The sequence below is a fragment of the Prenolepis imparis genome, unplaced genomic scaffold (genome assembly GCF_030444845.1).
Source record: "Prenolepis imparis isolate NDT839.2.m4 unplaced genomic scaffold, iyPreImpa1.0 SCAF_4, whole genome shotgun sequence".
Taxonomy (NCBI): Eukaryota; Metazoa; Arthropoda; class Insecta; order Hymenoptera; family Formicidae; genus Prenolepis; species Prenolepis imparis.
The window spans coordinates 203,608-219,291 of record NW_028141162.1 but is presented as its reverse complement, the minus strand read 5'-3'; the positions used below and the strand labels follow the sequence as shown (position 1 = coordinate 219,291).

Genomic DNA, 15,684 nt, shown 5'->3' with positions numbered 1-15,684 from the left:
AAATAAAATGTTTTATGACTTACACAGGCCTTAATTTTCGCAAAAAACGTTTAAACTTTGAATTCAAAAAGTAAGGTTTGTGTAAGTCGTAGAACATTTTATGAGGACTCATTTTGTTTGTCTTGAAGAAATCTTTAAAAGATCGTTAAAAGTTCGTCTTGTAGAGATCTTTAAAAGAACGTTTAAACTTGAAAAGATTAAGGCCTCTATAAAGCCCAGAACATTTTCTGTCGGCTCATTTTGTAAGTCTTGAAGAAATCTTTTAAAGATCTCTTCTATAAAACCTAGAACAAAAAATGTTCTATTAGGCTTTATAGAGGCCTTAATCTTTTCAAGTTTAAACGTTTATCGGGCAAATTCAGCAAACTATAAAATTAAAATAGCAATATGTTGTGAATAATATGTGGTAATACCTTATCCTCGATTAATATTTTTGTTACAGAAATCAGCTGATTAAAACGTTAATTTGCTAATTAATTTTTAAAATAAGAATATATGTTATAACATTTAAAATAATAATGTTTTAAATAATGTATATTGTAATTCCTTAAACTCGATTAATATTTATGACAGCTATCAGCTGATTTCTGTCAAAAAATATTAATCGCAGATAAAGCATTATAACATATTATTTATAAAATTATTATTTTAATTTTTATAACATATTTTTATTTTAAAATTTAATTAGCAATGTAATGCTTTAATCATCTGATTTCTGCCAAAAAATATTAATCAAGTTTTAACAAACTATATAAAAACATCATTCTTTTTTATATAAAATCGATGAATGGCGTAGCGCGCGCTTGTTGTTCTAGTTCTTTTTTGAAAAAGACATTAAGTCGATTCTCGCAAGTATTGTTGCCTCTTTTCCGCGAAAATATTTATCAAGTTTAAAGTATTATAACATATTATTTAAAATATATTATTTTTTAATACATATTATTTTATTTAATTTTATTTTGGACTAACTGTCAAATTGCTAACTGCTAACCCTCGCGATGACAGCCTTTCGATGCTACGAATATAACACACAACGCAAATCGACAGAGAGCCAATCAGCATTGCGGAAAAGAGGCAACAATACACTTCGAGACTTTCGAGATGACTTCGATACATTCGAGTGGACTGCGATACATTCGAGAATCGACTTAACATGCCTTTTTTAAAGAAAGGATGATTACGTGGAAAATTGTATCCTTTGCGCATTTAAATAAATATGAGACATTTAAATTAAAACGCGAATGTAAGAAAAATGTAAACAAATAAAAATTCGAGATACAAAACGGAACATTGTATAACTGCAATGCACAACAGAGAGTTGCGTTTTTTAATTCATACCCGAAACAGACAGTTTTCGACAATTCGGATTTATCGTGTCGATAGTGCAAAATTGCGCTGCTAATCGGCGCTAATCAAACCCTCGACCCCATCATCATCATAGCGGAAGCACGCGAGCAAGCGAATATGGAGCACACCCGCATACTAATAACAGCAATAACCGTCGAAGTAAACACAGATGGAAAGAGAGAAAGGGAACTAGTCTGAGAAGAGATGGATGGCTGCATTGAAAAGCGCATCGAGAACGCATGAACGGAAGGACGACGAGTTGTTGAGAGTAACCAACTGCATTTCCAAGAGAGAAAGAGAGAAATAGATAGAGAGCGAGAGAGAGAGAGGCCTTCAATTTCGTAGGAATATGTCGAGCATAAAGTGTACACTATATGCCGTGTATCTCTCTCTATATACATATATACAATCTTTCCGCCGATTGGTAGATATTCCTCTTGGATCCGTTGAATTTTGTCAGCTAGACTTGTCTGACATGACAAACGATCGAGCAAAGTTTTTACAAGAGTTTTTTAAACGTATAGTGGTAGATCGCGACCATGTGAGCATTCGTGACTTGAAATAAACTAAACTTGCCTTACATCTTGTCAAATTCTATCGCATAATTTTAGAAACATTATTTTTATTGGAATAATTAATTCAAAATTGGAATAATATAAAATTGTCTGATATAAATCTCTTGATATATCTATTTTTGATCAGTCATGAAATTGCAACAGTTAATTCGTTGCTTAAATTATGCATCGATGGAACAAAATATATTAAATATTAGATATTAAGTGAAAGGTGACTGACGTAAATACACAGAGGACAATTAAATTTTAAAGATAATTTATATATAATATTTATGAAAGCGATAATATATCTACAGTAGTAACAAATAATCTTGTGCCTTGTATTACAGTTTTATATATGCAAAAGATTCAATTTTCAAACTCGAGCGCGAGAATAAATATTTTCTCTTTTTTTAAAAAATGAGCATCCCTAAAAGTGTTTTAAAAAATATAGCCACAAATATACAACAGACTGATAGATATAATGAAATATTGAGCGGCAATCGTCAATAATATGTAAACGCTTCTTTTTTTTTTTTTTTTCCCCCCCCCCACGTTAACGAGAGAAGGCGGCAACGAATATAGATGTGTGTTAAATGCAAAGTTTATTCGCAAAACGGAATGAAAAGCGGTCGGTTAAATTAATGCGAAAAGAAAATATTTGTGCTGATGGCTGCGGCACTATGTCCATTAGAACGATCATTAGTATGCGCGCTTTCGTCGACAAGATCTCTTATTTGCATAAAAATAATGTACTTAATTAGCATAGCATACGCATTCTATGAGTTTTTAATATCATATCTCACGGTGCGCATACGTCCTTCACACAAGCGAAATTTCAAATTGGGGAGATTTTCATCAGATGACATCACGGAGATTGCGCACGAATGGCTAAATGAAAATTATTTCTTAACGATTTAGCTCTTTGAGGCTTGATGCCATGTCACGAGATTATAAGTAAAAGTAACTTGTGTGTGTTTTGTAGAAATAAACGATACAAATTACACAATTCTACACAAATTTAAGATACGAAAAGCGATATAAAAATCAAATATTATTTTTTAATTATTCTACCCATGTTTTGTGAATCTAATCAATTAATCTAGCTAAATAAAAAATCTTTAGAAATTCCTGAAGTTACATAAAGAGCAACTTGTGAAAGATTCAATTTCATTTTTGCTTTTGTTGTTAAATAAGTGATCAAGATATTGAACTATATAATTATAATCCTTTTCTATAAAAGATATGTAAAGTCGATACTCGCAATCATATCAAAATTTATTGATGTTGTCGCTTTTTCGTAATGCTTATAGCAATTTGATAGTTTGTTCAAAATAAAATAAAATAAAATAATAATATTTTAAGTTTTAAATAATATGTTATAATATAGGTATACTTTAAACTCGATTAATAGTTTTGACAGTTATCAGCTAATTTCTGTCAAAAAATATTAATCGCGGATAAAATATTATAACATATTATTTAAAACATATTATTTTATTTTATTTTATTTTGAACAAATTGTTAAATTACTAACTCTCGCGATGATAGGAATACAACGCACAATGCAAATCGAAACAGTCAATCAGCATCGCGAAAAAAATGCAACGATATATACTTGCGAGAATCGACTTACAATTAACATGTCTTTATTAGAAAAAAATGTTATAATATTTTAAATTTGATTAATATTTTTGACAATTATTAGCTGATTTTTATCAAAAAATATTAATCGCGGATAAGATATCATAACATATTATTTAAAATATATTATTATTTTTAATATTTTCAACATATTATATACACCTCCATTACCGCTATAGAAATGATATAAAATAAACAATTTCTCACTCACCGATACGTGCAATAACGGAGTTGTAGTATACAGCACATTGATCTGAAAACAAAATATTCGAATTATGTATATACATATATATGTGTGTGTCGAATATCTCATAAACAATACAGTTAAAAAAAAAATGTTTTTATTTTGCATACCTCACAGTTGCTCCGTTATCGCCCGATGCCTCCCTGGGCCTCCTCCTCCTCTTTTGGTCCTTCGTAGCACTCACGACACTCGCGAAAACATGAATAATTACGATTTTTCGACTTTACGCGGCACTCCCGACACGCGAAACTTAACACGGCACTCCCGTCACGACGCGTGAATCGCACTGTGTATCGCATGCTACCTGTAACAAATAAAATACATATACATATTAGAATAATCTTATTATTTTGCATTATAACATACACAATATAAATATAAATATGTAAGCTAAAATATCTAATTAGCAAATTTTCGCTTTATTAATATTTTTTGACAGAAACCAGCTGATTAAAGCGTTAATTTGCTAATTAATTTTTAAAATAATAATATGTTATAAAAATTAAAATAATAATATATTTTACATAATATGTTATAATACTTTAAACTCGATTAATATTTTTGATAATTATCAGCTGATTTCTGTCAAAAAATATTAATCGAGAATATGATATTATAACATAAGTATTATTTACAACATATTATTATTTTAATTTTTTAACATATTATTATAACTTATAACATATTATTTTAAAATTTAATTATCAAATTAACGCTTTAATCAGCTAATTTCTGTGAAAAAATATTAATCTAGTTTAAACACATTTTATATTATTTTTTTTTTTAATATTAATCGTGGATAAAGTATTATAACATACCTTTTATATTACTTACAAAATATTATTATTTTAATTATAATAATATGAAGTAAATAATATAATATGTTATAATATATACATAGATTGTCCGCGATTAATATTTTTTGACAGAAATCAGCTGATAACTGTCAGAAATATTAATCAAATTTGAAGTATTAAAACATATTATTTAAAACATATTATTATTTTATTTTATTTTATTTTGGATAAACTGTCAAACTGCTAACCCTCGCGACAGTCTCTCGATGCTATGAATATAACGAACAACGCAAATCGAGGTAGCTAATCAACATCGCGAAAAAGAGGCAATAATTGCGATTAGAATCAACTTAACATGCCTTTTTTAGAAAGGGACTAGAACAACACAAGCGCGCGCCATTCCTCGATTCTATTATATGTTAAAAAGAATGATACAGAAATCAGCTGATAACTGTCAAAAAATATTAATCGAGTTTAAAGTACCATAACATTTTATTTAAAACACATTATTATTTTAATCTTTATAACATAATATTATTTTAAAATTAAATTAGCAAATTAACGCTTTAATCAGCTGATATATGTCAAAAAATATTAATACAGCTTTAATTTGCTAATTCAATTTTAGAATAATAATATGTTAATTTTAAAATAATAATATGTTAAAAATATTAAAATAGTAATATGTTGTAAATAATATGTTATAATTTATAATGCCTCTGCGATTAATATTTTTTGACAAAAATCAGCTGATAACTGTCAAAAATTTTAATCGAGTTTAAAGAATTACATACTAATAACATATTATTATTTAAAACATATTATTATTTTAATGTTTATAACATAACATTTTAAATACTGTACCATTTTATTTAAAACATTTTATAATTTTTATTACATACTATTATTTTAAAATTTAATTAAATTAATATTTTAATCAGCTGATTTCTGTCAAAAAATATTAATCAAGTTTAAACAAATTTTATATAAAAACTCTTTTTTATATAAAATCGAGGAATGGCGCGCGTTGTGTTGTTCTAGTACCTATATCAAAAAATAGATAGATATATCAAAAAATTACAATCACGGATTTATTTCTTGAAAAATTATCATAAATGTTTCAAAATATTCCAAATTATCACGAACTAGAACATTTGACGATTTCGTCTTTTTCGGTAGATAAAAAATGGATCTTTCGATAACTAACTATAAGATAAATATTTTATAGATTGTTAATAATTCTAAAATTATACAAAAACGTCATATTTAGTTTAAGCAGACTTCGATTTCAATAAATTATGTTATAAAAATATCGAAGAAATATTACACGTACTTTTGAGTGGAAAAAAATAGAAATCAAATTTGACTGTAAAATGCTTCAAATCATTAAAAAAATGTTTAAACAAATTTATTCTTAATTAATTATTAATTATCTAAAAATTACTTTAAAAAACTAGTTATTAAATATAAATATTGTTCTCCCTCAAAGATTGAGGTTTGAAACTTTCTTAGACAGCATTTTTGAAGATTTGATCTTGTACGTCAACAACTCTTTTATACAAAACCATTTTGTTTTATTTTTTAAATTTCAGTATATATTTAAATATTATGTTTTTGCGAATTTTTCGGGGCCAAACAGAAATTATTTTGTTTCTAGAGTGAGCCATTTCATACTAGCACAATATTTGTATATTTTAATATATGTATATCACAGAAATAATTGCCAGAAAGTTTTAATCGTGTTCATGAATTGTATAAATGTACATGAACAAAAAAAACAAAAATATTTAACACTTTTATTTGCTAGTCATATATTTTTTAGTTTTTTGTTTAAAGAAAATGATGTATTTCATTGTTTTAACGAAAAAGTTAATAGTTAACATATATTTTCTTAAATCTTTTTTTATATAAAATTAACATATAATATCTTAATTCCTTTGTCGGAATTGCGCTCTAATTAATTTCTGGCGATTAATCTACATATACAGATAATGTTATACATATATGTATATGTATACATGCAATATACTCACCGATATACGATGCGGAGCTTTACAGTACAAAGCGTTGATCTATAACATAAAAAACACAAATTATATATATATGTATATATATATGCATTATGTATATATAAACAAAATAAAAATTTAAACTATTTTATATAAATTATATATATACATTATAAGAATTATATATTTATTTATATATTTATATAATATTATATAAATTTTTTTCAATTATAATCTGCTTACCGCATGGTTGCTCCGCCGTTGCCCGATGCCACCCTGGGCCCCGGGCCTCCTCTTCGTGGAATAAGCTTCGAAACACTTTGCACTCGCGTTACTTTTTTTCGTTCGCGACGCGCGGCGACGCCCGGATTTTAGATATCACATTTTCGACGCGTTTCGGTAAAACGCGAGAATCGCGAGAGCTTATATTCACGCGCGAATAGAACCGATGCTCTGTTTTCACGTCGCCGCTTTTCTCGAGGCCCACTTATCGGAGGTGGACCTAACCTCATCGAACGACGATGATGCGGCGACTCCCCCGCGACGCACTCAGGTTAGGTCAGTAGTTGCCGATATTCCAAGAAATGGGCATTACATTTCACTATGTTTCATATGTCACAATTCAACGACGTAGAAATCGCGGATCGACAACGCCGAAAAACTCCGGAAACTCGCGTCGAAAGCGATAATTCGATCCGACCGTGTACTTAATGAAGTCGCCTGCGTATGGACTCGCCCGTGCGATCGCGATGCACGATGTCGGTACACGATTTCGCGACGCGATCAGATTTATACGATAATTAAGCACGTTAAAACACTAATCTCACACTCGTACTGTCGCGGACCGACGATGAGCGCGCAAACGTCGATCGCGACCAACGAAAATGCACCTAACAACAGCTGTACAGGTGACGGACGCCGGACTGGCACTGCCAGTTACGAGACGCGCAACACGTCACACGTTGCGACAAGATGGCCGAGTTCCAAGTCGTAGTGGTGGGGGTCGAGCTCGGCTCGGCTGGGCGGTCCGGGCAACCCGACCTTGGCGTATTGCGCTCCGAGCTCGCACGCCATACATACGCTGCGACCCCCACCACTACGCTTGGGACTCGGCCATCTTGTCGCAACGTGTGACGTGTTGCGCGTCTATGTATGGCGTGCGAGCTCCATCGCTGCAACCCCCACCACTACGACTTGGGACTCGGCCATCTTGTCGCAACGTGTGACGTGTTGCGCGTCTCGTAACTGGCAGTGCCAGTCCGGCGTCCGTCACCTGTGTATATAGCTGTTGTATATATAGCATTTTCGTTGTTCGCTATCGACGTTTGCGCGCTCATCGTCGGTCCGCGACAGTACGAGTGTGAGATTAGTGTTTTAACGTTCTTAATTATTGTATAAATCTGATCGCGTCGCGAAATCGTGTACCGACATCGTGATCGCGATCGCACGGGTGAGTCCATACGCAGGCGATTTCATTACACGGTCGGATCGAATTACCGCTTTCGACGCGAGTTTCCGGAGTTTTTCGGCGTTGTCGATCCGCGATTTCTACGTCGTTGAATTGTGACATATAAAACATAGTGAAATGTAGTGTCCATTTCGTGGAATATCGGCGACTCCTGAGTGCGTCGCGGGAGAGTCGCCGCATCATCGTCGTTCGATGAGGTTAGGTCCACCTCCGCTAAGTGGGCCTCGAGAAAAGCGGCGACGCGAAAACAGAGCATCGGTTCTATTCTCGCGTGAATAAGCTCTCGCGATTCTCGCGTTTTACCGAAACGCGTCGAAAATGTGATATCTAAAATCCGAACGTCGCCGCGCGTCGCGAACGAAAAAAAAAGTAACGCGAGTGCAAGTGTTTCGAAGCTCTTCTACGAGGAGGAGGCCCGGGGCCCAGGGTGGCATCGGGCAACGGCGGAGCAACCATGCGGTAAGCAGATTATAATTGAAAGAAATTTATATAATATTATATAAATATATAAATAAATATATAATTAATATAATTATATATATAATTTATATAAATTTATGGTTTAAATTTTTATTTTGTATATACATATAATATGTGTTTTTTATGTTATAGATAGGTATTATAGATCAACGCTTTGTACTGTAAAGCTCCGCATCGTATTGGTGAGTGTATTGCATGTATACATATACATATATGTATAACATTACCTGTATATGTAGATTAATCGCCAGAAATTAATTAGAGCGCAATTCCGACAAAGGAATTAATAAGATATTATATGTTAACTTTTTCTTTAAAACAATAAAATACATCATTTTCTTTAAAAAAAAACTAAAAAATATATGACAAGCAAATAAAAGTGTTAAATATTTATATATGTTCTGCACAATATGTATTTCCTTATCTGGCGATATCTACAAAATCCATACCGTTTGTCACAGATTAAAGCGGGAACTTCATTTTAATTATCCTGAAGCCAGACATCATCACCGAAATTCGCTCGTGACGAGATCAAAGAATCCACGTTCAATACGATAGAAAATTCATACATTTCTTCCGTAATTCCTACTTGAATCGCGAGAAACTCTGCGAAAGCACGACTCTCGCTTTCCCTTTTTCTTCGAGTTGGACGATGCGACGCCTAGTTTTCAGATTAGCTTGCGTCATCTGAGCGTTTATCCCAGAATTGTGATATCTCGAAGAGAGATTAAAACGACAAAAATTATATCAAATTTCTATCAACACAATATAGCTTGTGTTAGACGACATTTCTCAGATGACATTCATTTCTATTATGTCGAAGCATCATTTTGTTGAAATTGCAAAATTGGCATTGAGTCGCTTTCCCCATTTACTTTGCTTTCCAATTTATCCGTCGCATTCTTTGAATTCTTTATTCACGCGTTTTAAAACCTTTTATTTATGAAATTTGCTAAAAGTGTCGAAAATATGTCGCGTTACTATCTTTAAAGTCGTCGTGAATTATTTATTTTTTTGGCCGTTTAACTTTTCGCCGCTCGGTTGGTTCTTTTCCCGCAGTGTCTCTTTCTTCCTTCTTTTAAAATCTCATTCCATTCGATTTCGTTTTATCTTACGCTTCTCCCTCTCATCGTTATTCATGAGACAGAGGAAACTCGTCATTACAAAAGAATAAAATTTCTTCTTTTATTTCTTCCCATCAAAGTTTTCAAAGAGAAAAGAAGGAGAAAAGAATATATTTATTGTAATAAATTTTAAAATCACACATGATATTAAAGTAGCTATCTGTACAACATGTCAACTTAAAAAGAAAATAACTTTAAATCTTCCACGGACTTAATAATTGAAAAGAATTATAATGAACCTATGACGGAATTTTAAAGTTGAAAGAATTAACGATACATCATGAATTTTGCAAATTATAAATTCTGTGTGTGTCATAACTAACTTAAAATCATAGCATTTTTATAAAAATTAAAAAATCTATAATCGCTTAATGTGCAATGCGATCAAAGATGATCGACATCATAAGACGGTCACGAGTCGGTGTAGAAAGCAAAGCAACATTTCTTGAAGAAGACGGGCTTATTTCGATCGAAACATAAAAATTTTCTTCGATCAATGTCAACTGTTGACATATGTTACCAAGGCATTCACATTTCAATAAGAGCACATACGGATACAAGATACGCGGCCGCAACATTTGCTCGTGTTTTATGTATTCGAAAGCTCAACTTCTGATGTGTCTTAATAATCGGAATTCTCCTTTCGGTGATCGTCCTAACGATTTTGTTGCTGGATCCGGCCTTACCGAGGATAAAAAGCAGTCGTGACACACTGAAACCGAAAATGGTCCGAGGCAAATTGCCCGAGTCCCATCTTCGCGCATAAAACGTGGCCAATCTCAAAGCATGTCGCCAAGATACGTGAGAGAAATATGTACATATGACAGACTATTTTGAAACCCTACTTTGCGCGAAATGAAAATTTTTATTTTCTCTCTTGTGTATTCTTATAAGTCATTATTTATTATCCTTTGGCGCTTTCATTATTTATTATCTATATTCTTATATAAAAAAAAATTATTAAAAAAATGTTTTAAAAAACTTGTTAGTTTCGTCAAATTAATTTTTACATACAAACTTATAAAAAATATTTTGTCCATCAGATAAGATTCGGATAGATGCAGTCGCAAAGTTACAGTAAACTGCAATAAAGTTCTCGAAAATTGACGGAATATAACGATAGCAATCCAGACTCACAATGCACATGCTGAGATGCAGGAAAGCCCTGTGAAGGAAGCTATGCCTCCTGAGCGATCGAACGAGCAGCAGAGAGCAGAGTGTTAAGGGATGATGGATCCGATCAGCTACGGATCGTCTCATCCTTCGGTCCTAACTTCCTTGACGGAGTTAAACCACGCATAATGCAATAACTCGATCAATCTCGAATAGATTAATTCTATACTATCTATATATACATATGCATTTGCGAGAAATATTACATGCGTTTTGTCGATTTCGCAAATATTACGTAACGAAAAGCAAGGATTCTATTGCAAATTGATTCTTTTCATTTAGTATGCAAAGTGCATCTCGAAATTGTCATCATCATCGAATACTGCAATTACTAGCGATCAAATTAAAAAAAATCTGTTTCAATATCGAGGTGTATTGACAGTTTTTCAATTAAAAACGATTCAATTTGTGTGTGTATGTGTTACATGTTAAAATTATACATTACAATTCTGTTTTTTATTGAAGTTTTTCTGCGTTGTTTCAGACTTACCATCAAAGCGGGATGTCCGATGAATCTCGAGGATTTCCCGATGGATACACAAAGATGTCCGTTGCGATTCGGCAGCTGTAAGTTTAGTAAAGATTTATTTGTTCCGTCACTCTCGAAGATGTCATTTGTCTTTTTTTCTTTTTCGTTTTTGTTTGCGACATACGTATTCCTGTCGATCCATCGTAAGATCTCGACGAAGAAACAGTGCCAAACTTATCCGAGTGATTTGTAATCCTATATAAAAATTGTGCGGCATAATTTCTTATCCTGTCAATTTAATATGCATTCTGGAACATAAGATTATAAAAATTTATAAATTAATATATAATATGTATACGCGCGTTTGAATTGATGTAACAAATATTATTATAAAATATATAAATGTATATATTTCTCATTTAGTTAAATACATATAAATTCATAAAAATAAATAAATTAAGTAAAATTATCGCCACGTCGAATTTAACTCGCTATTTATTCTTTTCTCGCGCGTTTTCGAGTACTGTGCATATTTAAATGGTCAGCAAGGTCTTGCGAAGGCAGATTTCAATTGTCAACTATTATTAGATGGACATGTTAATCCTTTTGGCAGTGTGAAATTAATCCGTTTATAGTTGGCTACACGACACGCGACGTAATCTACAAGTGGAACAGTGCAAGGCAGGTTGCTATAGCGGAGGATATGAAGCTGTCGCAATTTGATCTGGTCGCCAATCCGACCGCAAATCATTCCATTGCACCGGGATTCTCGCATGGTGAGTGAAACCTCGCAGATCAAGAATATCCGTTGTATGTGCAATGTGTTTCTCTCGTAGAAATCGAAAAGAAAAGACAGAAATTGATACAGTCGAGAGACACAATTCTGTAACACACATCTTAGAACAAAACAAATTATGCTATATAAAAATCGATAAAAATTAAACTTTGATGTACAACAATTTTTCGACAACGAGATGAGCAAATGGCTCATATATAAATTAAAATGACTTAGAATAGAAAATTCGGTCGCGAGGAACAAGTATTCCGTGCATCTTATACACTACCATCGAATATCGAGGACGAGGAAAGGAACACGTTCAGGTGATGCGGAGAATGGGGAAAAGTAGCGTCGAAAGTCGACGTGTAGAAGCAACGACTAATTGCAGCCTTTTCTTAAAGACGACTCTCATCTTTCCCCCCCGCCCCGCCCCTTCACTCTTTCACTCTTGAGCTTTCATTGTCCTGAGCTATATCTAGCAGGCAAGCATGAACCTAGAAGATTCGGCTGCAAATTTTAATTGGATTATTATCGATTAAACGACAAATTGCCGATTTGGCCTTTGCCACTTTCTGATTCGATTGTGCACTTATCGAGATCTGCTTAAAGTCACGAAATTGATACGAATATAAAGAAATTCGTATAATAACTTTAAAGAACAATGTCATATTGTTATAACACATAACACGATAAATTGTATAATATAATAATTATATTCAAATTAATCTCGTTGAGATAATGAAAATTATATTTTAAACACAGAAAGAAAGAAAGAGAAAGAGACAAATTATACATACAAATGTTTCTAAATTACTGTAAATTTACAAGATTGTGTATTTGTGTTATGTTAGAGTTTTTATCTACACAAAAATTGCATAATAAAATTATTGGAGCCAGCTAACATGAACCGTTGCATTTAAACTTGTCAATCTTTTATCGTGCTGATTAAAAGTGATTACTTTTTGTAATATGACCACATCGTTCTCATAGTCACACAATGTCAAATACACGTTAATACATTATTTCAGCTGACTATTCGATGCTTCTGGTAAACTTCCACTTGCAAAGGCACATGGGTAACTTTCTAATACAAGTATACGGTCCTTGCGTCCTATTGGTCGTCCTGTCTTGGGTTTCCTTCTGGTTAAATAGAGAAGCCACTGCCGATCGAGTGTCGTTGGGTGAGGAGAGAAGTTACTCATTGTCATTAATAATTTAAGCGTTCTTTGAGACTTGTATCGTTGTAACATATGCCCCTTGAACATCGCTTTGGTGTATATTCATGAGAGAAGTGTGTGTACCGTAAATCCTTATAGGAGAATATATAATGCGGCGCGAAACAATGCATCAAAAGGAATCTACATTAACCGCAAGCGAGAAAGCGCGCAAACCACATAATTTAATATGCAATGCTTTCTCGACTCGTACTGTAAATGCAATAACAATTTCTGGCATCGTTAAGCTCGTAGCTTTCCTATATTGAATGTCAAAAATAGAGAATACATAGTTTCTTTAACTTGTGCCATGTTACGAATTGCGGATGTATAAAATAACATTGTATCTCTCAAAATTCTCGAGCTCCAAACTGTAACAAAATATACTCTCTACTGATGCAAAATTGGTTAAATGCCATTTTTTCTCCTTTTAATTATATTAATTTATCTATGTATTTATTTTATGTGTCGTATTTCTCGAAAATATGTTGCAACACGAAGATTTTACGAATTGAAGAATTAAAAGAGAATAAGTGACAAACTTTTTGTAAACTAAACTGTCGGGAGAAGATATAATTGGGATTACATAAATTTTTTCATTATTCACATTTAAATTCGAGCAAATTTGACTCTTTTAAGATTTATAATTTCGTTCGATTGTCATTCGTTACATCTTGTTTCAGGAATAACTACCGTGTTGACAATGACATTCTTAGGGCTGGAAGCAAGAACCGATCTGCCAAAGGTTCCTTATCCTACTGCCCTGGATTTCTTCGTCTTTCTATCATTTGCATTCATCTTCGCTACTATAATACAGTTCGCAGTGGTACACTACTTTACCAAGTACGGATCGGGCGAGTGTTATTTCAGTTCTGATCTAAGCGACACCGAAAGTTCGAGCGGGGAAGAAGACATGAGCGGGAAAGTAAGCAAAGAATCAACTGATAAAAAAATACAGGCAGAAAATTATTGATTCTTTCATTTGTTCAATTTTTCTTTTGTTTTTCAACAACAGTTATAAATATTCAGATCATCAGCACAAGAATCATTTTAAATCTGACTAAATATATACGTACATTATATAATATATAGAATATTCTATTTCTTTTTGCTTTTTAAATCTGATTTAAAATTATTCAATTTTTCCACATAAATGCATAATACTTGAATTCGATCGCGCGAAAATTGTTTTTCAGACACGTCGAAAGAGTTCCGGCGCGCGAGGACGCGAGAACCGTAACAACTTTGCGATAAACGGCGACAATATGATCGAGGTGATACCGTTATCGGCGATCTCGATACGTCCCGATAGAGATCCTGCGGTAGCTGGTCACTGGCAAATATCCTGTGTGACCTGTAGCCCATCGTCGCGACAGACGACGACAACGACGACGACGCCGCCGCCACCACCACCGCCGCTGTCATCTTCCAAACGAACAACGTTGTCCACTTCTAGAAGACGACGCCGGAGAACGCCCAGATACAACTCGGTATCGAAGATCGACCGTGCCAGTCGCGTGGTGTTTCCCCTCTTCTTCCTAGCCATCAACGTCTTCTACTGGTACGCGTATCTCTCGCGCAGCGAACGAATCCACTATTCCAATGCCGCGTGATCGTGATATGCGTTCATCGAAGAGCGCATCTTGCTTCTCCAAGTTTTGCAAAGTTTTGCGCGTTAAAATTGGTAATTAAGTACATAAATTCGGAAAACTTTCTTCTACAAGAGTGAAAAAGTAGTTATATGCAAAATGTCACACGTAAATTTACTATATAATTTCTCTGGAATTATTAAAGTACCGCCAGGAAAATGAGGAGATTTTATCTCGGTAAAATGGAAATTTGGAATAATGAAAAACGAAGGGTGTAAAAGTTTATCGATAATAATGTGATGAGAAAATTCTAACATCCATTCCGAAGATGAATGCGGAGATTAGAAGAGACATCATAGTGTAAAATATAACAGTTAGAAAGCTTCCTACAAGATAAATGATTCTAAAATTTGAGCGAAAAGAATGTTATCTTAATATAATGATTTTATTTACATGTTTTCTCTATGTGTGTGTGCATCTTTTGACCTGCCTGAAAAATGACTAATACTACTCAAATATAATCAAATTAATGTAAAAAGTGAGAATTTTTATATTTTTTATATTAAACGATAATTTCATATAAAATTATGTTAACAAAAAATAAAATGTTATAATTACAGATAATTATTTTTAAAAAATTATATATTTAAAATTATATAAATTTAAAAGAATTATTAAAATACCGCCAAGAAAAAATTAAGATCCGCTCATAAGAAAATAAAAAAAAAACAATGTCTAGTAAATATTGAAAGTTGAACATCTAATAAAAGTTTAAATTTATGATGTTTGTCTTA

General features: G+C 32.8%; 1 protein-coding gene across 4 annotated transcripts in view; it reads left to right on the top strand.

The window, feature by feature from the left end:
- The window catches only part of Grd (GABA-gated ion channel), a 44,459-nt gene extending 28,891 nt beyond the window's left edge, over window positions 1-15,568 (top strand). For all 4 annotated transcript variants that reach the window (XM_083036600.1, XM_083036599.1, XM_083036597.1 and 1 more), the window contains 5 exons: window positions 11,325-11,407; window positions 11,945-12,085; window positions 13,116-13,268; window positions 13,985-14,226; window positions 14,498-15,568. In XM_083036600.1, the coding sequence (XP_082892726.1) occupies window positions 11,325-11,407; window positions 11,945-12,085; window positions 13,116-13,268; window positions 13,985-14,226; window positions 14,498-14,914 (1,036 nt within the window). In that variant the 3' untranslated portion in view covers window positions 14,915-15,568. The remainder of the gene's footprint in view (window positions 1-11,324; window positions 11,408-11,944; window positions 12,086-13,115; window positions 13,269-13,984; window positions 14,227-14,497) is intronic.
- Window positions 15,569-15,684: the final 116 nt, after the last annotated feature.